The sequence below is a fragment of the Podarcis liolepis genome, assembly GCF_965112155.1.
Source record: "Podarcis liolepis genome assembly, chromosome: 10".
Lineage (NCBI taxonomy): Eukaryota > Metazoa > Chordata > Lepidosauria > Squamata > Lacertidae > Podarcis > Podarcis liolepis.
In genome coordinates this window covers 73,961,753-73,988,640 of record NC_139562.1, presented here as the reverse complement: position 1 = coordinate 73,988,640, position 26,888 = coordinate 73,961,753, and the positions used below count along the sequence as shown (strand labels likewise).

Sequence of the window (26,888 nt, the reverse complement as noted above, 5' to 3'; positions counted from 1 at the left end):
TGCTGAGCTGAACAAGCGTATTGGCAAGGCAGCTATGACAATGGGTCGCCTCTCCAAAATGGTATGGAAGAATGTGATGCTAACGTCCAGTACTAAGGTGAAGGTCTACCAGGCTTGTGTGCTGAACACATTGATTTCTAGAAGGGAGTCGTGAGCAATTTATAACTGTCGGGAGCAACACCTTAACACCTTCCACATGTGCTGCATCAGGAGAATTTGGGATATCACATGGCAGGACAAAATTCCAAAGAAAGATGTGCTCTCCTAAGCAACATTCTCAGTGTGTTCACACTCCTGTCTCAGGGACATCTACACTGGCTTGGTCATGTCCACAGACTGGAAGGTGGCAGGATGCCCAAGGACGTGCTCTGCAGGGAGCTAGTTTTAAGTACCAGGCCCGTTGGCAGACCAACTCTGTGTTACAAAGATGTCTGTAAACATGACATGAAGGTTGGCAACACCAACCCTGCCATGTGGGAATCCCTTGCAGACAACCACAGTGCCTGGAGACAGGCAGACAAGTCATGTGTCCATAGTAGTGACCAAAGGAGAAATGACCTATGGGAGGAGCACAGAGAGAAGAAACGCGCTATGGTGCACCTGCAGCAGCACAACTGGATGCTTTCATCTGCCCCAGCTGCAAATGAGCATGTCTCTACCAGAACAGTCTCCACAGCCACAGCAGTCGCCACAACTTTTCAACAGCTTGACTTCACCCCCAAAGGCGCACTGCTTCATTGTCTCTCGAGACAGACAGATGCCAACACATAACTGCTCATTCAGACAAATGTTGCAGAAGAGCAAGTTCTTTCAGTGCAATGAGTCCAGAGTTTGCAGGTGCGCCTCAATATTTTGATCGAGACTATTTGCAGACCTATGCTGGCAATACACCCAATGCTATCCACAAAATTACAAACTGGATGTATCATCTGAGGGGGGAAGAAAACGTTCTTTCATGCCAATGGGGAACCTGTACTCTTAAAGTAATAGCTTCAAAGTCAGCAATTTTAAAACTCTATTTTATTCATTAAATGTAATGCACAAGAGGAAGATAATGAAATAGTCGAGGTGGGGCAAGTCAGGAAACACAGGTGTTGGAATGAGCCATCACACACATGGATTTACCATTCCTGCAGAATTAAACATCCATACACATACTTATGGACACGGAGCAATGGATCCAAACTACAAGAAAGAAGATTCCACCTAAACATTAGGAAGAACTTCCTGACAGTAAGAGCTGTTCGACAGTGGAATTTGCTGCCAAGGAGTGTGGTGGAGTCTCCTTCTTTGGAGGTCTTTAAGCAGAGGCTTGACAACCATATGTCAGGAGTGCTCTGATGGTGTTTCCTGCTTGGCAGGGGGTTGGACTCGATGGCCCTTGTGGTCTATTCCAACTCTATGATTCTATGTGATATTGTATCTTGCTTCTCTGGTTACACATAACTTCCCTTACCCTTCTCAATGCCCCATTTCCCTAAATTTATGTGGCCCTATCCCACACTTACCCCATCCACTTCTCTTCTATACAAATCTGCAAACAATTCTTAAGGAATGCAGGGCGATATCTAAATACCATATGTACTCGAGTATAAGCCGACCCGAATATAAGCCGTGGCACCTAATTTTAGCACAAAAAACTGGGATAACTTATTGACTCAAGTATAAGCCAGTTCACCACACCACAAACCTGGTGGTGGCGGCAGTGGTAGAGGAAAAAAAGCAGCCCAAAAGGGCTGCTTTCGGGCCACTCATCCCTGCTGCCTTTGCCGCTCACAAGAGCAGGCATAAGAGCCGCAGTTGGGAGAGGCACAGCACAGCGCCTCTCCCAACCGCACCTCCTGTGCCTGCCCCTGTGAGAGGCGGGTGGCAGCGGCGGGACCAGCGGTGAGAAAGGGCTCCTTTTAGGCCGCTCATCCCTCCGCTGCTGCCGCCCACCTCACTCGAGTATAAGCCAAAGCGGGTTTTTTCAGCATAAAAAATGTGCTGAAAGTCAGCTTATACTCGAGTATATATGGTACATTAGTGTAGACCCACCCACCAAAAGTTTCAAGTCCAATGATTTTAACATATCTACTCTTGAGTATGAATAATACTGAGTATCACTCACAGTTTTTAAATATTTATGTTTTAAGTTTTTGAATTGTTATTGGTGTCTTTGATTTTGTTATAGACACATAGAATAGTAGTACTGGAAGGGACCCTGAGGGTCATCTAGTCCAACTTCCTGCAATGCAGAAATCTCAAGTAATGCATCCATGACAGATTACCACCTCTATGTTTTGATTTTACTTTTTTTAAAAGATTAATGATTGTATTGATTGTTTGGTTTTAATGTACACCTCCCTCGAACCCATGTTTTGGATGAAGGTCCAGTTTAGAATGCAGCTGCTGTTCCTCCACCCCCATTAACCATATTTTATGGTATACCAAAGGCTTACTAAGGGAAAGCAGGCACAATGAAATTTAGGAGGCTGTAAAATACTTAATATTGTAAACTAGAGTGCGTCCACATGGAAAAACAGAAGCTGCTAGGGATTTTTTTTTTTTTAAAAAAAAAGCTAGCACATTCCTAAATTACAATGTGAATAATTCCAAATCAGAGGCAGAAGACACTGTTAAACCTACAAGATGGTTATAAGACTAAGGGTTGCATCCAACATCATACTCAGAGTAGACCCATTTAAATTAACAGACATGACTTTGGGCACATTAATTTCAGTGGATCTATTGAGAATTTACCTGGGAGTAAGCCCCGCTGAACTCACTGGGACTTGCTTCTGACATGTAGGATTGTAATGTTAGTCCATTTCTCAATTCAAACCTCAAAGCATGAAATTATACTTTGTGGTCTCTTGGGGCGGAAAAAAAGTTTTACCCAATCCATTTTGAAACTCTAGCAAGTATTAGAAACCTGTCAATTCATTTAAGAGCATTTAAAATATTACCTGTTTTGTCTTTCAATATTTTGCAGTTCCCTGTGGTCCCTTTTCAGATGTTTGGTCAAAGATGTAAAGTACTCTTTCAGCAGATTTTGGAAAGGCTGTTGTTTTTCTGGGCTAATGATTTCACTGGGAGGAAAACTCAAGTTAAATTTATCTGATGCACTTTTAACCTTCCTTGGTACCAATCCAGCAATGTCATCTCCACAGTGCCGACAAAAGCTAATAACCACTGAGACATGGGTGTGGGATTCGCGATCAGCATTAATAATGTTTTTTACTTGTTCATAGATTAAAGACAAGCCTTCCTTATCAGTGAAAATCCCAACTATTGTCAATTCTGCAATAAACCGCAAGTCTGTTCTTAGTTTAGTAATGTTGGATGTCTTCTCTTCTTTCCTGGCTTCAAAATGTTTCTTCCAGACTTGAAGTAGTGATGGAGCAAAATCAGCATAACGTTGATGGAACAGAGAACACAAGTGCACAGCGCAATTCACATCTGATATTTTCAGTTTTGCTTCCACTATAGAAGCAACAGCCTCTGCAATGTACTTGCTTAAATTGAGGCCATTAAAGTCATGGGACAAGGAGTCTCTCTGCTGTTCTGTGATAGTTTTTAACTTCTTAACAAAGGCAGTGTTCTTCTTGAGACTTGAATCCAGCCTGCTAAAGAAGTTCTCTTCAGGGCGGCTGTCTGATGCATTCTGGTTTTTACTTCGGAGTTCCTTTCTTGCTTGGTGGCGCTCCCAAGCTTCTTGGTGGAGCTGATGGGCTTCTTCTTTCTCTCTAAATAGAATATGAAGAATATTGTGTTTAAGTAGGGCTGAAATTTTAAACATTGTAATAGACTAAAAAGGCAAGCCTAATTAACAGAGCAACATATTTTTTATTTAAAGGTTGCAATAAATGACGTCTTTGTGGCAACAAAACAGACTTCACCTTCCTCTCCTACCCGCCCTCCCAAAATCTGCTCTGGAAGTTTAGGGGACCCTCTAGAGGAGGTTTGGGTGGACTTGGACAGTTGCAGGGGAGAGACGAGGAGGGTGAACGCCTGTTGGTCAAGTGGATGCAGCACTGGATTTCACCCAAGAATGTATGAAGATTACAGATGGCAGGCGCCATCTTAGAAAATTTCCTCTTTCCTCTTTCACTCTCGCAAGGGACCGTTTCACTAAGATGGTGCCAGCTGCAACATATACATTCACTGTCTAAGAGTATGTTTTTTGTTATTAAAAATGCTTTCAATATATGCAAATTTAAATCGGAACTAGTCTGAGTAATCAACAAATTTATTCAGTCTGCTGATAGCACTAATTTTAAAGCAGTAAAGTGCAGGTAAAAGAATTTCCTAATGAATTGCAAAATTCATGAAACAAGTAATCTTGCTTTATTTTTTCCTTATATCTGTACTGCAACATTTTAAAATGACATTATTGTTATACAGTCATACCTCATATTAAGTTTGCTTCAGGTTGAGCGTTTTCAGGTTGCGTCCCGCGGCAACCCGCAAGTACCGGAAAGGGTTATTTCCGGGTTTCACTGCTCGCGCATTCACAGACATGCAAAATGACGTCGTGCGCATGTGCAGAAGCGGTGAATCGCGACCCGCGCATGCGCAGACGCGGGCTGCATTCTGCTCATGTTGCAAACGGGCCTCTGGAACGGATCTCGTTCACAACCAGAGGTACCACTGTAATGAAGTGATGCTTCTAACCAGCAACCCTTTGAAAATGAAGTAGCTTGTCAGTCAGAAATTTTTCACGAATACTCAGACCAGCATCTAAAGAGCTCTGTTGGGCATTTCCAGTGGAATTTCCTACTGTATTTGACCAGCAAACCTCCCATATCACAAACCACTTAGCAAAGTCTACTAAGCTCCAAGAGTGGCTTATGATGTGGAAAAATAGATCTGTAGTTTGAGGAACACAAGGAGAAAGCTACCTTGGGTGCACAGAACTAGTTATATTGGGTTCCTAGGCATCAGTATTTCTTAAGCTTTTTGAAGTGGGGCTTGTCTATTTGTACTGTACTTCCATAGCCCAACAACCTAGTAGCAAGCATTTCTTCTGCACAAGGGGAAAACGCAGCTCTTCTTTCAAATGGAGCAACTTCCCTTACAATTTCCATGGAGCTATTCAACCCACCCAATCCTTAGCTCCCTGTGCTTCCCCATCTGTGTCCCAGCACCCTCTCTTATAGAGTGTGAAAACCTAGGTACTAGCAGCAAATAAATAATAAAATCTTACTTCAGCTGGGCAGCTGCCTCTTCTTGTTGTCGCTTTACTTCTTCTTCCTGCTTTTTTCTCTCCTCTTCTTCAAGTTTTTGCTTTTCTTCCTCCTCTTTCTTCTTCTGCTCTTCTTCAGATTTTATCTTCTCATCATCTTTTTTCTTCCGCTCCTTGTCTTCTTTTTTCCGTTTCTCCTCCTCCAGTTTTTTCTTTTTATCTTCAGGTGGTTTTAACATTTCTCTCTTAATGCCAAGCCTGACATCCTCTTTGGGTTTGTCCCGGCTGCTACCTGACCGCCTCTCATTGAACTCCTTATCTTTATTACTTAATGATGTTTCTTTTTCTTCCATGCTTGCCGACTTCTTACGCTCTGCTGGCATTATGTTACCCAGGCAGATCTGAAAGATTATTAACAACACATTGTCATTGAATTCACAAGTTAATAATCAAGGCCTCAAAATGTTGTTTCTAAACTACGAATGGATATTTTTTCCAGAGCTATGTGCTGTCAAACTGGCTTGATTATTAGTGGAAGGTGATAAGTACTGCTAAATGCACAAATGCCTTCCTTCAGCCCACAGTACATAACAGAAGCAGCCTGAGACATTTTGATAACCGATAAAGTAAATCCAAATGGTATCCTTCTTCTCACTAATTAACATGAGGTACAATCTACAGAAAGTTCTCCTACACAAATCCCACTGAAATGAGAAGCTGTACAATTGAGTCCATCCCTTTCTCACTCTACAGTTTACACCCCCAATCTGCTGTCTAAAGTAGTCATCTCAACTCAGCTCAGGGTTTTGGGGCCTCTGACACAATAGCAAAACCACGAACAGCTGAGGGCAGAACATCAAGCTACCACCAGAAACAAACTCCTGTAATAAATTATATTCCTTCCCTTACATATGGTGGCATCTTGAGTTTTGACTTCCCGTTTGTCATCACTGGCTTCTGGTGGTCAAGAAAAATACAGAACCATGACCTAGAGGAAGTTTTCTACTTGCTGGGGAAGGCAGACCTTGAAATGAGGATACTGTGTCCACTGGAAGCCCCTGTCTCCCGTAACAGTTAATTCCACTCTCAATAATATACACTGGATTGCCTTTTTTTAACCAAGTGTCACAATCAGAGGACTAAAGTCACAACAGCTTAACAAAAGGAACTACAATAGCATACCAGCAATTGCTTTTTCTATATGCCTGACTATAACCAAGTTACTTCAATTAAATAAAATAAGCAAAAAAGTTGCTTGCTTGAAAACATTTTCAAAATATCTGCTTATAAGTGGTTTATCATTAGAGAAGGAAATTTTGGGTAATATACTCGTAGTAGACCAACAGTGATCTATTGTTCAAGGACTGACAACTTTACACACAACTATAACTTATTTTCTAGCACGTTCGTGAAAATACACATAATTCCTTTCAAGCAAATAAGCTATGGAACTTACAAACTCATTGTATGGACCTGATAAGCTCCTCCGAGTTAAACAAATCATCATGCACGTCTGAGTATTATGTACACCTTTACAGTATTGTATTGAATCCTCTAATTCAAAGCTGCACACTGAGACAATTAAAGAACAAAACCTGCAAACAATTAAGGAAGTTTAAGTAAATGCATTAGACTGGTGCACCACCTCCTTTGTTGGGAGGAGGGATACAGTTGCTAACTATTTTTGATAGAACTTTTCTTATTCCACTCCTACAAATACTAGCTCTTTAAGATTCTTTAAAATGAGCAATTCATTATTAGATAGGTTACAGCCACAACATTCCAATAAAATGCACACTGAAGTGCCTTCAAAACTAAGCTCTGAATTCTTACAGCACACACATTAAAACGTATGTTCACCATTAAAATCTAGAAGAAAAAACCCAAGACTTACATCAGTTAGTTGTTACTACTAGACAACAAACAGGATATTTACCACCTAATAATTGTTTGATAAAAAAAAGTATTACAGTCAGTTTTCCACTCCATTAGTTACATTCCAAATCTCTGTCTACTCTTAAGCATACCTGAAAAACAGTGAGAATTACCACATCAGTTTTTTTTAAGCATTGACACTACTTCATTGATGGATCTACTACTGAACATCTTCTAGCCAATGCAACATTAACACTCCTACAGCATTTATAACACTTGATCAGTTGTAATTTAACACCAAAGAAGCAGTAGTAGTACTCTACTGCTGTTACAACAGTGCATACAAATAACTTGGGAGTAGAACTAACTACTTCTGCTCACCTTGGCTGTTTCTTTTGCACCCAGGGCTTTTTACTCAGCTCAAGACCCATTTCTTCCCAACCCAGATACAAAGCATGAAACAATAGCCCTTGTATATTCACCCTGAAATTGATGTATTATTAGTGCAAAACAAAAGCACTATACTTAAAGCTGCATTCACATCCATCTTTTCAAAAACGATTCCCATTCCATGACCTCTAATAAATGCTTTCTCCCCATTCGTACTTTACTCTTTGACAACCAAGCTTTATATACCTAGTCCTAGGCAGTGATATGGGTTGAAATGTTGTCCAAAAGAGTTCCACTATTTTATTTCTCTATCGAAAGTTTTCAACTTTTAAAATGGATTGCTTCATAAAATTAGCAATATGATGAATGAAGATAGTAATAGCCCAAAATTTAAGAACTGGAATGGTTACAATATTCATCTGATCTAAAATCAAATTTGTAATTAATTCTCTTCAGGTGACTATCAGTAGGAAGCATGCATATTTATGTGCACACGTCACTTGAAATAGTTGTGCAGGCCTGATCTGGTCCACTTTATATCAATAAGCCACCCCTTTATGGAGATCCTGATAGAAAGTTTTACAAACAAAACTTCAAGTTCCCAGCAAAGCTGATCACTAGGTGATAAACTGAAGTTCACAAATGAAAGCATATGAAAATCTAGAAAAGAAATGAACTGTAACATAACTTCTGTTAAAAGCTTGTTTTTCGATTAAAGAATTACCAGGTTAAAACCAACACCACTTTAAAAAATTCTGAAACCACTGTTAATTACAGTGCAGTATTTTAAGTTACAGCACAACAGCAATTGTCCTCAAAGCAATGCATATTCATTTCTTTTGTGGATAAATCTCAGGTGCTGCCTGTCCTTGAGTAATATTGGAACACAATCAAACTACAGTGGTACCCCGCAAGACGAATGCCTCGCAAGACGGAAAACCCGCAAGACGAAAGGGTTTTCTGTTTTGGAGGCGCTTCGCAAGACGAATTTCCCTATGGGCTTGCATCGCAAGACGAAAGCCCATAGGGAAATGCTGGCGGTCGGGAGCAAAGACTTTCGCCCACAGCCGGCCTTCAGAAGAGGACCTCTTCTGAAGGCCGGCGGGGGGCAAAAGTCTTTGCTCCCCCCCCCCGCCTGCCTTCCCCCCCCCCCGCCTGCCCCGGCGATCTTAAAATGCTGGCGGGCGGGAGCGAAGCGTTCGCTGCCGACCCCCAGCATTTTAAAATCTCCCCGGGACACGGGGAGATTTTTAAATGCTGGGGGTGTGCAGCGAAGCGTTCACTGCCGACCCCCAGCATTTTAAAATCTCCCCGGGACAGCAGAGAAGTCTCTGCTGTCCCGGGGAGATTTTAAAATGCTGGGGGTCGGGAGCGAAGCGTTCGCTGCCGACCCCCAGCATTTTAAAATCTCCCCGGGACAGCGGAGGCTTCGCTCCCACCCGCCAGCATTTTAAAATCGCCCCGGGACAGCAGGGGCTTTTAAAATGCTGGCGCTCGGCAGCAAAGCCCTCCTGTCCCCGGAGCTTGCGGGGCGGGAGGTGGGAAGAAGGGCTTTTCTTCCCACCACCAGCCTTCAGAACAGCCTTCTGAAGGCTGGGGGTGGGAAGAAAAGCCCTTGTCCGTCCGTCCCCCCCCAGCCTTCAGAAGAGGTCGGGGGACAGACTGTCCCCGGACCTGGTCTGAAGGCGGTTTCCCTAGGAACGCATTAATTGATTTTCAATGCATTCCTATGGGAAACCGTGCTTCGCAAGACGAAAAACTCGCAAGAAGAAAAAACTTGTGGAACGAATTAATTTCGTCTTGCGAGGCAACACTGTAAAGGAAGTCTGATGGATAAAAAGAATGTAATGGCTAATTACCAAGAAGCTCTTTCCCACAACACACACACGTAGAGTGATTTTCCATAGTCTGGCAAAGAAATGTGTACTATTTACTTGCATGCAAGGAAGGAAGACAATGAAAACATAGCAGAAGTTGAGCCCTGCAAGGAAGTTAAGGTGTGCTAGCTAAAGATCAACTGAGAACATCCTCTGAAACCTTTCATCAACGTATGTACTGTCAAGTTTCATTATTCAAACAGCTCAGAAACACTACATCTAAAGTATTTTTTTATACACTTTTTAGATTCCTGGATTATTTTTAAATACAAAAGACTTTTTTGTATGAGCTTTCAAAATTTCTTCCTCAATATCTTCCCCCTACTGTAAGGAGGGGGCAGAATGAATGCATGTCTTTCCCTAAAATATATAACCTGGCTCACTAAACTGAGCCATGAACATTATTTTACCTAGTAATTCCTCAAACCTCATAGACTCCTCATATATACATATATTTTCAGCATTTCTATCCTTCCTTTCTATAAAAATATGTCCTGGGGCAAACAGATATATAGATATATATACAGATATATATATATATATATATATATATATATATATATATATATATATATATGCTTTCGTAGATTTTCACGGGTACAGGAATGCAGGTTTTGGTGTCTTCGGGTGTCTTCCCGTGTAAGAGTTGGGGTGTCTAAACGTCAAAACGTCGCCTAGACACCCCAACTCTTACACGGGAAGACACCCGAAGACACCAAAACCTGCATATATATATATATATATATATATATATAAATATATATATATATATATAGGGGTGCCTTTGCTCTCTGCTTGTGGCACAGTAATATGGATGAGATGGATTAATCTGCATGTGACGTGGACAGGCTGGTGCTGGTCTATTGATTGCCTTTTATTTGACTATGTCAAATATCCTGTCAAGCCACAAACAAGTATAAGTAGAGGTTCTATCTTTTAAATAGCATTTTCACATCCTCTGATACAAGATAGAAAAAAGGTATGTGGAGCTGTAGAAAACATGGACCATTACTCCCAAATATGCAATTTCATTCAAGAGTAGGGACATCCTGCTCTCTACTCAGCAGTGTAAAAGTGAATTTTATCTTGTTACTACATATGTTTTGTTTGTTTGATGCCCTTTTCAAAAAGTTCAACAGCTACACTATTTACTGTGGTTTAGGGGTAGAAGTATGAACATATTTGCATAACATCAATAACTTTTAACAACTGATTACATTTGTTAATTCCATTTGTTAATTCCCTTATAAAACCCGGTTAATGGTAGGGGCTGTAGTAAGCACAGGTCTGTAGAATTCTAACAAATTGTTTTCAATATTTGACCAAAGTAGTTTAAAAAAACACACACTAAATGACTAACCCAAGATATGTATAAGGAGCTTCCTGTCTTAGGGGCAAGTGTTCAGACGGAATGCTCTTTAGATCCCTTACAGCCCTATGATCCTATGAAAATTCTTCTTTCAGGTCATAATGCTGTGTACATACTTAGACACTGTCACTAGGGTATAAAATACATGAGACCCAACAGCAGCAATCCCTCATGGTTCCTAGTAAGCCATATTAAAGCATTCTAAATACAAGTACATGCTTTTTGAGAATAAGCAATGTGTCACTAACTTTCCCAACCTCTCTCATACACTGCACTGTTGCTTACCACGTCACAGTAGACAAGAAAGTCTACATGCACATTCTAATTGCATTCTTTGTCACTTAACTTATTGAAACAACTGGCAGAGATAATATCACAGATCAGCAAACTACAGCAGCCTGATATTATGTATATTTAAACAATGCTTTAAGTCCTACTGTGTTCAGTCTGTGCGCATGCCCGGAACTGCTGCTTTGTGAAGAACTAAAAGCAAAACAAAGCATAGTTGAACCATGCTTGTAAGTAAAATCCTAAATTTAGAACAATCCTAAACTGCTGTGAATTGTGGACACTATTAATCCTAAATCACAATGAATTGCTTCAGAAAACACTTGAAAGAAGGAATGGCACTATACATGTTTGAGTTAACTATTTAAAGCTATCGGAAAGAGAAAGTGAAGGGAGAGCCCATGGGCAAAACAGCAAGGGAGAGAGCAGCCTGCCATACAGATTTATTTCAGAACAGCAAAGAATAGAGTATTGAGAACAATTCTGTAATAATAATAATTAGACCAAGCTTTTGACAGCTTTAGACAAGCCTAAGAACAAGCAAGAGCTGAAGAAGAGAACACAGAACTTTGGCAAAGTGCAAAACATCTGCCCCACCAGATGAGTTTTTGTCACTCACCACTTCACACCCTGGGAAGCATCACAACCACTGGGAGCATCTTGGTCCGCTCACCTTCCACAATGGCAGGGCTACTGGCCAAGGACTGAAGCAGCCGGGCTGTCTGCAGACATGGGCAACCTCCCCGAGTATGGAAAGGCCGGCCTTTCCTTTCAAGTAAACAAGGCAATAACGTTCGTCCTGCCCCGACCCCGCGCGGCGGCTTGGCTCCCTCAAAGACCTCTTCTTCCACGGAGCTCCCCGGGGAGGCTCCGCCACTTTCTGGGAGAGAGGCCTCCGCGCCTCCTTTTCTCTCCGCTTTCGTTTTTATTCAGATAATACCTTCTTTAACACATTTTTACTATTATTATTATTATTATTACTATTAATTTAAAAGGAGACCTCTTCCACGACCGACTCGAGAGAGGGGGCGCCATTCCACACCCCCGCCCTCCTGGTCGGCTTCCCCACACCTGTCACTTTCAGGCAGCGGGACCCCCCCCCCCCCCGCGCAGGTGAAGATGCCGCCGCAGGACGCCAGAAGCGCCGCCTTCCCGGCCGCCCCCCTCGCGCGGCAGAGGCCTCCCCTCCCCGCCGCCCCCCCCCGGCAGCCCCGCGGAGGGCTCCGTCCTCGGGCTCCCTGTCCCGCGGCGCCCCGACCAGGCCCGCCCCGCCCGGGGCTCCCCATCTCGACGGCCCCCCGAGCACCCCCCGCCCCCTTCGTCTCCCCCGACGGAGGACGGTGAAGGGGCGGTTACCTCGGCCCGCTGTAAACATCGGTTCCAGCTTCTGCAGCTCCAGCTCCGCCAGCCTCTTCTTCTTCTCCCCCCCCCCCGCAAACGAGGACCCCGCCCCCCAGGCTGCCCTCGGCGTCGCCTGCTCGGAAGCAACCCCGCCGCCACCCGCCTTTCGGTCCAGGGTGAAGGGTGATGGGAAAGATTGGTCTGAGGGTTCACCTACCGGCGGACGCGGTCTCTTCCCGGGACGGGCTGCTGAGAACAGGGGCGGACGCTTGCCAGGCATCGCCCAGGACAGCTCTGGCTGGCGGGGTCCTTGCGACGGAGAGGGGAGAGCGGGGCAACCCCGTGCTTTGGTTACCAGGGGAAGGCGGAAGTGCCCGAGGGGCGGGGCCTCTCCGGAGGGCGGGGGGAGGAGGGGTGGAGCTAAGAAGCCTCCTCCGCCCAAGCTTTTGAAAGCGAGGCGGTGCAAGGCGCTCTTTGGCTCCCCGGGGAACTCGGGCCCAGAGCCGACGGTTCCCCGAGTCCGAGGTGCCGCGTCCCAGGGAGCGCGCCTCGGGCGTAAGCGTGCACGCGCTCTCCTCCTAAACATAGCGAAATTTGCTTCTCTTTCTTGAGACTGCAAAAATGTATAGCTAGTCTAGCTATATCCCTTAACCAAACCTGCTATCCTCCTCAGATATGGTGGAGGACAGTGTCCGCTCACATTCCCCGGCCAGTTGACTTTTGTATGTGGGGAGGAGGGGAGCCTCCTCTTGTTCTTCGCCTCAGGCAGCAAAATGTCTTAGTATTACAAGGGAAGGACCAATGGGTGGTCCCACCCCTGAATCCCTCACTGCAGTGCTGGGCAGTGAATTTTTTTGAAGGGAGGCACCAGCTTGCGAGGGCGATGGGCTGAGGACACCACACGCACCTCCCTCCCTAAGCCCGGCAGAAGCTTCCCAGGTTTGGGAAGGAGGCACCAGGCTTGAATACTATAATTTACCGAGAACATTTAGGGGACTAGCCTCTTGCTCCCTGACCACATGCCACTACTCACCTGGCTGGTAGTGAGAAGTGCAATGGCCAGAGTGGGGTGAGAGAGAGCTGGACTAGAGCCAGGGAGTGAGAGCCATGCTTGACTTCTGCTGGAAGCCAAAGCTGGAAGCAAGACCTTCTGGGGTGTTGATGCCATGAACTCCTCCCCTGCAGGCTCAGGTTGTATATAATAGAAACATTGAATTGTAGAGTTGGAAGGGACCCCAAGGGTCATCTAGCCCAACCCCCTGCAGTGCAGGGATCTTTTGCCCAACATGGGGCTCAAACCCACAACCCTGAGATTAAGTGTTTTATGCTCACTGCTTAATAACAAAAACAAGCAGCAAAGATGATGACTACTTGTAGCAAGTCTGAGTTTCCATGTATTCCAAATATAATGGGGTTAGGCAGAAAGATTATATGTGACTCCAAAGTACAAAGGTGGTGGTGGGGAAGAGCTGTTTTGTACACCGCACGCTACATCCACAGCAATGGATGCCCAGAGACTGCTTCCCCTCCGGCGGAGGGGGCGCTAGCCAGGTTTTTTCCTTGGGTAAAGTCTCCAGAGGGGTGCCATTGAGGGTCTCAGCCTATGTATGTGTGTACACAAATGTGCATGGAGGGGTGCCAAACTGGGTCTTTCACCCAGGTGAAATAAAGCCTAGTTTCAACCCTGCCCAGAGATGGCTTCCCGTTTCTGTATGTGTATCTAAACCACATATTTTCTTTGAGCCACATTTTCAGAATATTTGCGTGAGCAAATGCAGCTACATAAGAACATGAATAATTCCCAAAATATATAGATGAACCTCTTACATGTGTACCTTAAGTATGTATACAAACTCAAGGAGGTGTGTGTGTGCTTTTGCTAGGTAATCTCATTTATATTAGGTCTAATTTGAGACAAACACTCATCTCCCCAAAGAAGCCTTTCTCCTTTCTGATCTTTCATAGAATAGCCATTGCTCTTGCTCTCATTTTGAAGAGAGATCTATCCATGTTCTGAAAATGAATATATTTCTATAGATACTATACTATCCTGAAAGATTTAAACATTTCTTCAATAGTCCTTGAAGCATCCCTCCACACTCGCCATCCTCTCCAGCCACACCAGAGGGGCACAGCCTTTGGGAAGCACCTAAGACGCCCCTTCTCCGCCGCCCCTCACTCCAAGGAGCCTCTCTCTCGAGGGCTGCCCCGTCGAAGGAGAGCTGAAAGGGGAAGGCGGCACAGGGGACCTCTTTCGGCTCTTCCCAAGGCGGGCGCCGGGCGTGTTTTCCCCGGCCGAGCGGGGCCCGGGGGCGGTCCCGCCTGCTCCTCCCGCCGCAGCTCCACCAACCGGGGCCGGGGGCGGGGGCCGCCCCCTTGCTTGTCTGGGCTGCGGAGCGAGCAAGCGGGCCTGGCGGCGATGGCGGTGGCGGCGGCGGCTTGTGCGCCGCTGGTGGCGCTGGGAGCCCGCCTGGGGTCTCGGCGGGCGCCGGCGCCTCTGCTGCTGCTGCGGCGGCGCTGGTACCGCTCCGAGAGGGGGGTCTACGGCTACAAGCCGAGCCGCAAGGCGGAGAGCAGGGCCGCCGACGGCGCGGAGCCGCGCGATTCCCGCAGCAGAGCAGGTCGGCGGGCGGCGGGCGGGCGGGCGGGGGAGACCGTGCGCTGCTATATGGGGGGGGGCGGGAGAAGAAGAAGAAGAGCTTTGCCCGCAGGCATCCTGAGCCCACCCAGATCCACTCCGCCCGGGGGAAGCGCGCGGGAGGGCAGCCTTCAAACGCCACCTCCAAAGGTCCCCTCCCCTGAGAGCAAGGTCCTCTGGGCACGCGGGCACTCGCTCTCAGTACGGAGTAGATCTGCACAGGATCAGACTGTTGAAAGGGGTTTGTCATCAGGCGGCTTGTGCCACCCTTGATATGCCTGCTGCCTTTTAGTCAAAGGCATCTTTTTTCATGGTCTCGGGACGGCCCCCCTCTTTCCTCTGTCCCCAAAGTGCGTGTCTATACATGTCTGCTCATTAGGAAACCCCACTGAGTTTGCAGCGGTTATGCTGTGTAACACCAAAAGGTGGCCTGCATATAATTTTACAAGTAAATATAAATAAAATAGAGTTTACCCTAAAGGTGAGTGAGTATAGGAATGCGGTAATAACACCCGGGTCTTTAAAAGGGTTACATGGAAGCAAATCCAATTGATTACAATAGTTTTTCCACACTTTTCAGTAAGCATGGGTAGGACTGTGTGCAAAGCTGGTCTTGGGATTTTTCCAGCATTCCTGCTATGATGTAGCAAGACCTTTCCCTCTCTTGCCAGTTCCCTACACAGCACACTGTCTTTTCTTAAGCTCTGCTCCACTTGTATTCTGTAGCTGCCTCTTTCCACCCTCCCCTGACCAGCTGTTCCGCAGGGGAGCATGTATAGTGGTACCTCGGGTTAAGTACTTAATTCATTCTGGAGGTCCGTTCTTAACCTGAAACTGTCCTTAACCTGAAGCACCACTTGAGCTAATGGGGCCTCCCGCTGCCACCGTGCGATTTCTGTTCTCATCCTGAAGCAAAGTTCTTAACCCAAAGTAATATTTCTGGGTTACCGGAGTCTGTAACCTGAAGCGTATGTAACCCGAGGTACCACTGTATGTATCTTGTGCATGAAGATGCACAAACCGATCAGTGAAGGGATACTAATTCTGCCCAGGCCTTTGAATAGGAACAGAACCAAAATGATATCCTTGGATTGTGGGGTGGGGGATTCTTCAACATTATTACTGATACAGCGGGGGGGGGGGACTTTATAAGCAAGCTTTTGGTGTTATTTTTCTCAATGCATACCAAGTGTTCTTTGTTACTTACTTCTTTTAAAAAATAGAGGTAAGATAAGACAAGACATCTCCAAACTTCCAAAAACTATGCAGAGGAAACAGCTTTAGCACAAAGCAGTGGATGGGCAGCTACTTGCACTATAGATCAATGATGAGTCCTCTGAGGAGGAGAAATTCAATTAATCTAATATTTGCTAAGTTTCAAACCCTTCCATGATCTTGTATCTCACCCCAGAGTGTGAGAACCAGGGTGCTATATAGAACACAGATTAACTTGAAAATAAAACTTTGAAACTCATGGCATTTTTTACTCTTATGGAATGTTCTTGGCAATAATTAAACATTGTGGGCAAACAACGGGTTTAGTCTAGTCTACCAGGCTTTTTCAGATCTATGAAAAACCACAATGGAACATCATCTGGTGATTTGGGGTGAAGTGCTCATGGTAGCAGCTCTTTTTCTCCTTTCAACAAAGCCAAATGAAGTGATGGAAGTTCTGAACAGATGTTTAGTAGAAGTCTGGGACTGAATGAGAATTCATAAACTGAGTCCAGACAAGACAGAGATGTTAATAGTAGGGAGCCCGATTTGGGAGTTCATGCTTCCCTGGTTCTGCATGAGGTCATACCAGCCTTGTAAATAACCCCATCAGGAGTACCAACTTGAATAAAATATTGGTGGGGGGCACATAATTCCCACCCTGCATAATTGATCACATGACACAGCTGGGTCCCTCAAATACTTTGGGGCGTGAAGGGACCTCAGCTCCTCGGAGTTGGCTCCTATGAAATCCATAAAGGTTAATAGCCTGGAAAAACCCAAGAAACCCAAAAGTAGTGCTCTGTTTTCATGCTCATCATGGAGAAAACGGTTACTCTGCTGCAATCATTGAACTACAGGTTATTAACCTCTTAGCAGGCTATGATTAAATACAATGCTGGGGCCTGCCCCCCAGAGGGATCAGGTGCTGCTGGACCCTGCGTTGCTCCTGGATTCTTAGGCTGTGGCTGATTCATCAGCCAGGACCTCTCCTAGAAAAAGACAATCTGCCAACTGTTATTCAATACTTAATTACCACCAAGGTCTGCTACTGGTAATGAGCTCTATAAGGGGAGACTCCTTTGGATTCTTCCCAGAAACATACAGATGTGGCTGCTTGGTTAACCTTAAACTAGCTAACAGTGATTGCCCAAAAGAGAGCTACATTGCTGACAGGGACCTGCAGTCAGTGGCTTGTTGTACATCTAAGCATTTCCATAGGCTCACGGAGCTTCCTTATGTGTAGGTAGGAGAGTACACATAGTAGAGCTTTCCTGACAGCTCCAGGCATGCATCCTTTTGAATGCACATAACGCTTATTGAAGTGCATGAGAGAGACTGCTCAGATGGAATTCCATGGGTGCATTAGAGAATCCACAGAGTTCAGTGCAGGGAGACAGGAATTTTTCTTCAAAGCTTTAAAAACAAAATACACTCACATTTTTGGCCAGTAGTTTCTGTAACCACATCAAATTGGCTTTCCAACTTAATTTTTCATGGTTTATAATAATTGGTATCTTTTCACACTGCTAAAAAATAGTCTATGTTTTCTTGTTTTTAGTAGACCATGGACTGGCTCGCTTGGTGACAGCATACTATGAACATGGCCACAAAGCTGCCAAAATCAACCCTTTATTTACTGGCCAAGCTGTGATGGATATGGTACCTGAAATCCAAGTTTTGACTGAAGTTCTTCAAGGACCTTTCAATACTGCAGGTAGGAATGAAAAGCGACTTTCATGCCGGAATGGTGAAGTACCCCACCATTGGTAAGTGGTTGGTTAGGTAGCAGTCAAGGAAATAGTACATTGGGTGGTTTTGTTAATACAGTAGACCTGCAGCTTACACAGGGATTACCTTCTGGGAATAGTGCATAAAGTCAAAATTGCATATAGCCAACACAAATTGGGTGCAATGGTGGGATTGCCAAAGCCTTTTTCCCTGGATGCCTACCTCTTTTATCATTTTTAAAACAATTTATACCAAGCGTGTACAAGTTAAATGTGTGTAAGTTGCAAGTCTCCTGTATAATATTTGAGAATTGTGGATCTGTTGCACTGCAGCAGTAACTTCAGAATGAACACCTATGAGTTATTTTCTAAAGGGAAGAAAAAGAGAAGTTGTCTTACTGAAGGACCACTTGGCAGAAGAGCATCTTAGAGCTTGATGCTAAGTGTTATTAATGTATCAATATAATCTATTAGACAATATTTTATTCCAGGACTTTTGAACATGGGAAAGGAGGAGGCATCCCTAGAGGATATATTGTCTTACCTGGGCCACATATACTGTGGACATATGTCTATAGAGACCAGTCAGCTGTCAAGCTTGCAAGAAAGAGAATGGATTGCTAAACGGTTTGAGGAGCTGAAACAAGAAGCATTCACTACTGAAGAGAAAAAGTATTTGTCCAAGCTCATGCTAGAATCTCAGGTGCATTGTATAAGTATGTGTGTGCATATAGTATAAGAAAAAGAATGAGAATGAAATTATTTCTAGGGGTAAAAAGTAGTACCTTAGTTAAAGGATTATTGATTCATTTCTCAATATGAATAAAGTGCTCAACTGGTGGATTAAAATAGCATAATATTTTAACAGAACTGATATTTTGAGGATTTTTCTGGCAAATGATTTATTTCATTATTTGCATTACAGGCATAGTAGTTTTTACATGAGTTTTGATAGCCTTGTTCTGCAGCATTTTGTGATTCCTAACAGAAACTAAAGTACTTTTAAGTTAGTAGTTGCATTGATTTTGAAATCTTAACTGCAAGGGGAAATTTATCCTGTTTGATTTGCACAAATGGGCTTTTCAGGCAGAGAAATGGAAAGGCTTACATCTATGGAACAGAGAAAATACAGGTTACATTCCAAAGCCCTGTGCACTTATATGAAATTGCATATAATCGAGCACCCATTTTAAAAGCCTGCAAACACCCTATTCTGCCCCTTTTTCTGACGTGTTTTGATATTTTCAGGTAACTTTCAGGTTCAGACGCACGTAAAATAAAATGGTTGCTGCCTGTAGTGCATTTTGATCCTAGTCTTATCACAAGAGTGCAAATGATAAGCTATACAAGCCCCTGGTGTGTGTTTTTTGAAAAAGAAGGTGGAGTCATGCTGCCCCACTGCATGTTGGGCTTATCAATGTTGCTGAGTAGGCCCAAATTCCAGGAGGCAATAGATGACATTGCATAAAAAACTCCTAGTGCTAAATTTTGAGTGTGAGTTTTTAGTAGATTTACTAGTGTAATTAACTACTGCTAGACCAGTGTATATATGTATAACATTTGTTGTTGTTTAGCCATTTAGTCGTGTCTGACTTTTTGTGACCCCATGGACCAGAGCATGCCAGGCACTCCTGTCTTCCACTGCTTCCCGCAGTTTGGTCAAACTCACGCTGGTAGCTTCGAGAACACTGTCCAACCATCTCGTCCTCTGTCATCCCCTTCTCCTTGTGCCCTCCATCTTTCCCAACATCAGGGTCTTTTCGAGGGAGTCTTCTCTTCTTATGAGGTGGCCAACGTATTGGAGCCTCAGCTTCATGATCTGTCCTTTCAGTGAGCACTCAGGGCTGACAACAAAGACTTCAAGTAGTCCTGTCAAAATGCTTATTTCCCCATAGTGATTTTTGAATATGCTGACAGTACTGATCTGTGGGATCATTACTGCAAATACAATATATTGTTTTGTGATGCCCCAACTTTCTGTAACAGACTGTGTTTTAAACCAAATTTGTCTAACCAAACTGAAATAGGCTATTTGAGTATTCATGAAGGAAGCAAATAAACAATTTTGCTCAGTTTTCTTGATGTATATTTTTATAGCTATGACCTGGTGGAAAGGTAACATTCTAGAACCTCTTATCTACAGTTAGTGGATTACACATTTGATTACTGTGGTTATACCCCATGGGTTTGCACAAACTTTCCACCTCCCTCAGCGCCTCTCTGTCTAGCCAGGATTGCCTTCACAATTTGACCCGTGTTTCAAAATGCATTTGCAAGCCATAGTTGGTTAGCAAGGCAATCCTGGTTAGCATTAATCATGGTTAGCAGTGATGGCAGATGTAATGCTTCTTAGCACTCTCACCAAATTGTAGTGAGAAGATTGCAAATGTTATATCTATACCAAGCCTGAATCCCTATCAAAGATACATTCTTCTAAATATGTAAATATATAATCACCATTCACATTTTCCAGGAATTTGATCATTTTTTGGCTACAAAGTTTGCCACAGTGAAAAGATATGGTGGTGAAGGAGCAGAGAGCATGATGGGTTTCTTTCATGAATTGTTAAAGATGTGCTCATACAGTGGGGTGACGGACATCGTACTTGGAATGCCTCATCGAGGCAGACTTAATCTCCTCACCGGCCTTCTTCAGTTTCCACCTGAGGTAAGTGGGGGGTTTTCTTAGGTGTGACTAATTTTGATTTGAAAATACACATTTCCATAAAATTGGTGGCAAAAGCTGCAATGATACTAGATTCTTTGGGGTCACCCTCTTAGACATGTTTAGAATTTCTTTTGACAACCCAAATGTAACAGTAACAAATATCTTAACACAAAACGATGCATTATTTAACTTGATGAGGAAAAGTCATGTGGAAATGCTGAAACCTTGGCCAAAAAGCTTCATTTGCTTTAATTTGTTAAATGTATCTACCTCCCTTCCTCCAAAAGGAATTTGAGGTGACAATTCCAAATAACCCACAAGATGAAACATCTGTGAGAAATATTTCTGCTATGTACTTTCCTTGACATTCCTTGTCAAAATCATACTTGATACTTTCACCATTCAGACTGCTTTACATATGTTGCAAGTTCAGAGGATTTTCACCAAAACAGTAAAACAGTGCCACCGTATAGTTACTCTGTGTTCCAACTGAATGTTAAATAGAACTAGTAGCAAATACAGTATTCACAATTGTCTTTGTGACACAGGCCCCTAAACTCTAGCTGAAACATAATGGCTGCCTCACAATGGCAACTTCAAATGCTTCTACATAGCCATGGTTTTGTACGGAGGTCAAACTATTTGTCCCCCCAGTCCAGTGTTGCATCTTCTGATAAGCAAAGGCCTTTCCCATCATGGTAGCAGATACTTTAAATTGTAGACACCTGGTGTGGAACCTGGGACCTGTGCGACTGCGCAGAACATGTGCTCTGATATGCGTTTGGTACCTGAAGGCCTAATCCTGAAAGAGACTGCATGTGAATGCAGCCTATGCAGAGCCAATGTGGATAGAACAATGGAGCGAGTGGCTTCTAGGGAATCTTGGATTCAAACCCCATTCAGCTGTGCCTTTGGGCTGGTCTCACTCTCTTAGGCTAACCTTCAAAGGGATTGTTATGAAGTGTAAATGGGACAACCCATGTACGAAGCTCAGAGTTCCTTGAAGAAAGTGAGGGCATAAACAGTATTAGGTCCATTGGAGCCAACTCATGGGGACCAAGGTCCCTTTGCCCCCAATAAAATTTTTGAGGGGGCCAGGCCTCCTCTTGTGATCAGTTGTGCTGTGTGGGCTTACCTCCCTCCCCATTTTTTATTCAAGTTGGTAGGGTGGGCTGCAATAGAAGGAGGGCTGAGATTATTATTTTGAGACCTGAATCTAACAGGGGGAAGACCTGGGTCATTGCTCCAAAAGTTTGGGAACCCCTGTAATAGATGACTGCTTTTGTTCATCTGCATTCAACATACTCTGCAAATGTGTTTGAAACTTCATATTCATCTCCTCCTGTGAAGCTGATGTTCCGTAAAATGCGAGGCTTGAGCGAATTTCCAGACGACTCACCAGCAATTGGAGATGTCCTATCTCACCTGACTGCTTCAGTGGATCTTGATTTCGGGTCTCACCGACCTATTCATGTCATCCTGTTGCCAAACCCTTCCCATCTAGAAGCCATTAACCCTGTGGCAGTTGGCAAAGCAAGGGGGAGGCAGCAGTCTCTGCTCGATGGGGACTACTCTCTAGACAGTTCTGCACAGCCTGGAGACAAAGTCATCTGCCTGCAGGTATTTTGTCAGCCAGTGAGCAGGGTTCTGGAAGGGGTATCTTAACATTTCAGACAACTTGATGTGATGTAATGATATAGATAGGACTAATTCTCTGGTCACAGGAAATAGCCTGCAGACATATAGATCTGTTGTATTGTCAAAGCTGAGCAGGGCACAGACTGATCAGTGCCTGGAAGAGAGGTTAAGAGCATGCTATTGGCTTAATTAAATCAGTGACAACATTTTACTTAGAATTCAAGTTCAAAAAAATATGGAAGGTCTGTGCCTTCTCTAGCAAGTTTCAGATTGAAAGTAGTGGCACTCTGCGCAGCGGTTTGGAATGTGGTGCTTCCTTGATTTCCTGGCAGATGAGTTGCTGCTGCTTCCTGGGAGCCAGCGTGGAAGGGGCTGGTGCATTTGCACAGTGCCAACCACCCTATCGCCCTGTCCCTCCCACTCTCCCAGTAAATAGCAGGAGTGCTTTGCTGGGAGGTCAAGTAAGTGCTGCCACCTCACCCCATCATCTGCCACTTTTGGAAAGCTACACTAAACCTCCTAACTAAAGATTGTAGCTGAAACATTTTAATCCCTCCCCTGAACAAATAAGTCCCCTCAAAGAACTGTCCGTGGTTTCTGACATAACTTCTCAATTTCTTTTTGTAATATAGGTTCACGGTGATGCATCTTTCTCTGGCCAAGGCATTGTTCCTGAAACTTTTACACTTTCCGGTCTACCACATTTTAGAATAGGAGGAAGCATTCATCTCATTGTTAACAATCAGTTGGGCTACACCACTCCAGCAGAGCGAGGGAGGTCATCTCTGTATTGCAGTGATATTGGTATGTATCATGGGATTCTGTGGAGGCGGAATGGTTGTATGTTCTAAGGATTGAGAAGGTGAGTGTCTGTGACCAGCAGCGGAGTTTATGATACTACCATGTGGGGCGGCCGCATGGGGCGCACCCCCAAGGGGGCAGGGCACAGAGGGAGCCCACTCTGTGCCCCTGGGTCATGCCCGTGGAGTGGAGCTGCGCTTGGGTGGGAGAAAGCTGCCTTGGCAGGATCCTTGCGCATCACCACCCAGCCGAGGAGAGGGCTGGCAAATTTGCCACTGGCTCTCCTCTCTCTGCCCCCAGGTCAGGCTTGACCCAGAAGTGGAGCTGCGGCTTGCAGGTTTGGGCCGTCACACAACAAAGCTTTATTTGCAGCTTCCTTGCGCACCAGAGCCCGGCTCTGATGGAGTGCCTGGTCTCACCCCCTCAAAAAAATGTTCCTGATGCCATGCCCCCCCCCCAGCCCCCACGCTTTGCCACTGTCTGTGACCAGTTTTGAAAGTTAACAACAACAGCAACAATAACAATAATTTACTTGTGCTCTGCCCATTGGACTAGGCTGCCTCTTGAGTGGTTTCCAACAAAATATAAAAACACACATGAAACTTCCTGATATGGGGCTGACTTCAGGTGTCTATGGAAGGTTGTATAATTGGTTATTTCTTTGACATCTGGCAGGAGGGTGTTCCACAGGGTGGTGCCGCTACCAAGAAGGCCCTTTCTGGGACGGTATTGCAGGGACAGTAGCTTCTACTTACTCTTATCACTTCTGAGTTCTTTTCCAGAAGTGAGAGGAGTTGGAGAGACTAGACCTGTATCTGAGAATGCTTATGGGGGGCATCACTGGTGAATGTGAAACTGCAAAAATATAAATAGACTGCTATATTTAAAGTGATTTAATTTAATTATAATCCTGGCTGGTGGCCACAGTGCACCAGACATGGTTTGTGACCAGCCAGGTGCTTGAGAATCTCTTCTGCTTTCGCATCCATAGGCAACAAAAACAGGAGGTGCTCCTGCTGCTCATGAATGTCACACATTTCTGGTGAGCTGCATTTACCTTAAGTTGGGCATATGTTGTATGAGACTGAAATATTCTTTCTCCCATTCTTAGGCAAGATCGTTGGTTGTGCAGTTATCCACGTAAATGGAGATGACCCTGAAGAAGTAATCCGAGCCACTAGATTAGCTGTTGAATACCAGCGCCATTTTCGTAAGGACGTGATTGTGGATTTGCTGTGCTACCGGCAGTGGGGTCACAATGAACTGGATGAGCCATTCTTCACTAACCCCACCATGTACAAAATTATCAGGTATGGGTTAATGCAGGGTCCAGGAACCTTTTTTGGGCTGAAGGCTGCATTCCCTCCCATGGAAAGCCATCTCAGCCACATTCTAGTAAGGCATTGGGCAAGGCCTACACACAATCAGATGCCCTTAATCAGGGGTGCCAACTTGAATAAAATATTGGTGGGGCCCATGGACTCGATGGACCTTGTGGTCTCTTCCAACTCTATGATTCTATGATTCTATGTCATCCCTGCCCCACATCATTGATCACATGACGCAGTGCACATGCACCATTTGAATGGTAAAGCGAGATGAGCGCCGCAACCCCGGAGTCATTCGCGACTGGACTTAACTGTGAGGGGTCCTTTGCCTTTACCTTTTAAAGTAACACGAAGGTCTACATCTCAGAGACATTTTCTCCTCTGCTTTGATCTTCTTGTAGCAGTCCTTCTTGCAGAGGTAGAAGCTACATTTGCACACTCTGAAAAACTCTAAATCCAATTTACTTCTCAGCAGCTCCCCTCCAAACAGTTAATAGGTGGAAAGGGACTCAGCAGGCCTGATGAAATCTATATGTGGGCCTTTCAAAAATATTTTTAAAATATTTAAATAAAATTCCTTCTGTAATTTGTAAAGTACAACTGTTTAAACAAGCATGCTCTACCTGGTCACTTTTATTTTGGAGAAAAAGCAGCTGTGGCTGGATTGGGAAAAAGCAGCAGACTGGATTGGGAGTCATTACTGGTTTTCTGCAGCAAGTCACTCCTTTTGGGTTGCTTTTTGCCCATTTGCTGTTTTCAGTGTATGAAGAGATGCACAAGAGGCAGACAGGGAGAGGCAGAGGGAGAAGGAGAGGGAGAGTGCACTCCCTCAGGTTTACAGGAGTGACTGACATTTACCCCATGCTTCCATTAATAAGCAGGTAGCCACATTCTGTACTAACTGGAGTTTCTGAACCGTTTTAGAAGGGCAGCAGAATGTAGAGGACATGACAGTAATCCAAATAATAGGCAATGCCATACATTGCAATACCATGTTTCCCCTCACAGGTCACGTAAGAGTATTCCAGACACTTATGCAGAGCATCTGGTAGCCCAGGGACTAATGACGGAGGAAGAAGTGTCTGAAATAAGGACTTCCTATTACTCTAAACTGAACGAACATCTTGCCAACATGACTTTGTACAGCCCTCCACCCACCAATCTTCAGGCTCATTGGAGTAACATGGTGGAGCCCTCGCCAAGGATCACCACATGGGATACCGGCATACCAATCCCACTCCTTCAGTTTGTTGGGGTCAAGTCTGTGGAGGTGCCAGCGGAGATGCAACTGCACAGCCATATTCTGAAGACACACGCCCAGGTGCAAAAAATAAAATATGAAGTTAAACTAGCTGAAAGCACAGGCCTGCAAGCTGGTCCAGCTCTTTCCTTGTGCACAAACAACACTTGGTGGCTTTAGGGAAGCCGACTAATTAGTTTTTTATAATTACATGCATTTGCATAGTGCAAAAAGCTCATTTTTGTGACATACTAACAACTAAATAGTTTCCTGTAATATTTGCTTATAGGAAGGGATTACTGATTAGCTAAACCAAAGATTGAACTGTTACTGGATAATAGAAATATAACTATTGTACAGAAAGTTGCTTCTTTTGCATACACAAAGTAGCCAAAGCAGATAAACATGTGAAGTAGATCATGCAACTGAATCTCTTGATGATGTGTGATCCAGAAACCAGACTGAAGCTGGGTAGACCTTCCAGAAGTTGAGGTAACAAGGCTGTAATATTTGAATATTTTTGTTTTGTGCAGTCAAGAATGCTGAAGATGGAAGAAGGAGTAAAGTTGGACTGGGCCACAGCTGAAACGTTAGCTTTTGGTTCTCTGCTCTGTCAAGGTATTTTATGTTTTGAAATATAATAGTTTTTCTATTGTGACTTCTTAGCTACCTTGTGTTCCTTGGGAAGCAAGAGGGATATGAGTTTTTAAAATAAGTATCATGTACAAAAACTGCCCTCAAAAGTAATCAGTAGAATGCATCCAAAAGGAATACTTAGATACAAGTGCTAGAAGAAATGGATAAAGGGATGTTTCATCAAGAATGGGAAACAATTTGGTTTTGAGATCTGAATAAAAGCCAGCATTGGTTTAAAGAGAATTCCAGGGTACTTGGTATCTGTTGTTCTGTTGGTGACTGTGGTGCCTGGGCCCCCGGGGGTGGGGGGCTTCCCTCATGACACCGGCATTGCTGCAGCTCACCAAGGCAGTGCAAGGGGGCAGCAAAGTCAGGGTGGCATGGGCGCACCAGGGGAAGACCCCAGTAGCTCTGCTGCGGTATCCACACAGCCCTGCCCTGTCGGGAGGACACTGGCCACTCCAGGTTGGGTAGCTGTACTTTTACTCCATACTTTGCTTTATACAAAGGTTTTAATATTCGCCTGAGCGGACAGGATGTTGGCCGAGGGACATTTAGCCAGAGACACACAATGCTGGTTTGCCAAGAGACGGGTGAAACCTACATCCCTTTGAATCACATGTCGCCAGATCAGAAAGGTTTCCTTGAGGTAAAAGTTGCATTTTTAACCGAGCAGCATTTCATTGA

General features: G+C 44.4%; 2 protein-coding genes across 19 annotated transcripts in view; one reads left to right on the top strand and one right to left on the bottom strand.

Annotated features, from left to right (window-relative positions):
* UPF2 (UPF2 regulator of nonsense mediated mRNA decay) overlaps positions 1–12,668 on the bottom strand; it is a gene marked incomplete at its 3' end in the record, with an annotated part of 54,169 nt that extends 41,501 nt beyond the window's left edge. For 5 of the 12 annotated variants that reach the window (XM_083464135.1, XM_083464139.1, XM_083464140.1 and 2 more), the window contains exons 1-3: positions 12,525–12,668; positions 5,189–5,568; positions 2,949–3,728 (exon numbers count right to left, since the gene is read on the bottom strand). In XM_083464135.1, the coding sequence (XP_083320261.1) occupies positions 2,949–3,728; positions 5,189–5,568; positions 12,525–12,587 (1,223 nt within the window). In that variant the 5' untranslated portion in view covers positions 12,588–12,668. Of the gene's footprint in view, positions 1–2,948; positions 3,729–5,188; positions 5,569–11,639; positions 11,980–12,322; positions 12,417–12,524 lie in introns of those variants that run through there. The other 7 variants (XM_083464145.1, XM_083464136.1, XM_083464144.1 and 4 more) reach the window with 6 other exon arrangements.
* A 2,008-nt stretch (positions 12,669–14,676) lies between these two features.
* Positions 14,677–26,888, top strand: part of DHTKD1 (dehydrogenase E1 and transketolase domain containing 1) — a 64,035-nt gene continuing 51,823 nt past the window's right edge. For 4 of the 7 annotated variants that reach the window (XR_014516761.1, XR_014516763.1, XR_014516764.1 and 1 more), the window contains exons 1-10: positions 14,689–14,928; positions 17,722–17,877; positions 18,382–18,593; positions 20,364–20,558; positions 21,909–22,178; positions 22,829–23,000; positions 24,109–24,307; positions 25,334–25,646; positions 26,099–26,183; positions 26,711–26,850. Coding sequence is in view for 2 of the 7 variants with exons in the window: in XM_083464162.1 (XP_083320288.1) it covers positions 14,727–14,928; positions 17,722–17,877; positions 18,382–18,593; positions 20,364–20,558; positions 21,909–22,178; positions 22,829–23,000; positions 24,109–24,307; positions 25,334–25,646; positions 26,099–26,183; positions 26,711–26,850 (1,944 nt within the window). In the remaining 5 variants the exon portion in view is untranslated. Of the gene's footprint in view, positions 14,929–17,721; positions 17,878–18,381; positions 18,594–20,363; positions 20,559–21,908; positions 22,179–22,828; positions 23,001–24,108; positions 24,308–25,333; positions 25,647–26,098; positions 26,184–26,710; positions 26,851–26,888 lie in introns of all 7 variants that reach the window. The other 3 variants (XR_014516760.1, XR_014516762.1, XM_083464163.1) reach the window with 1 other exon arrangement.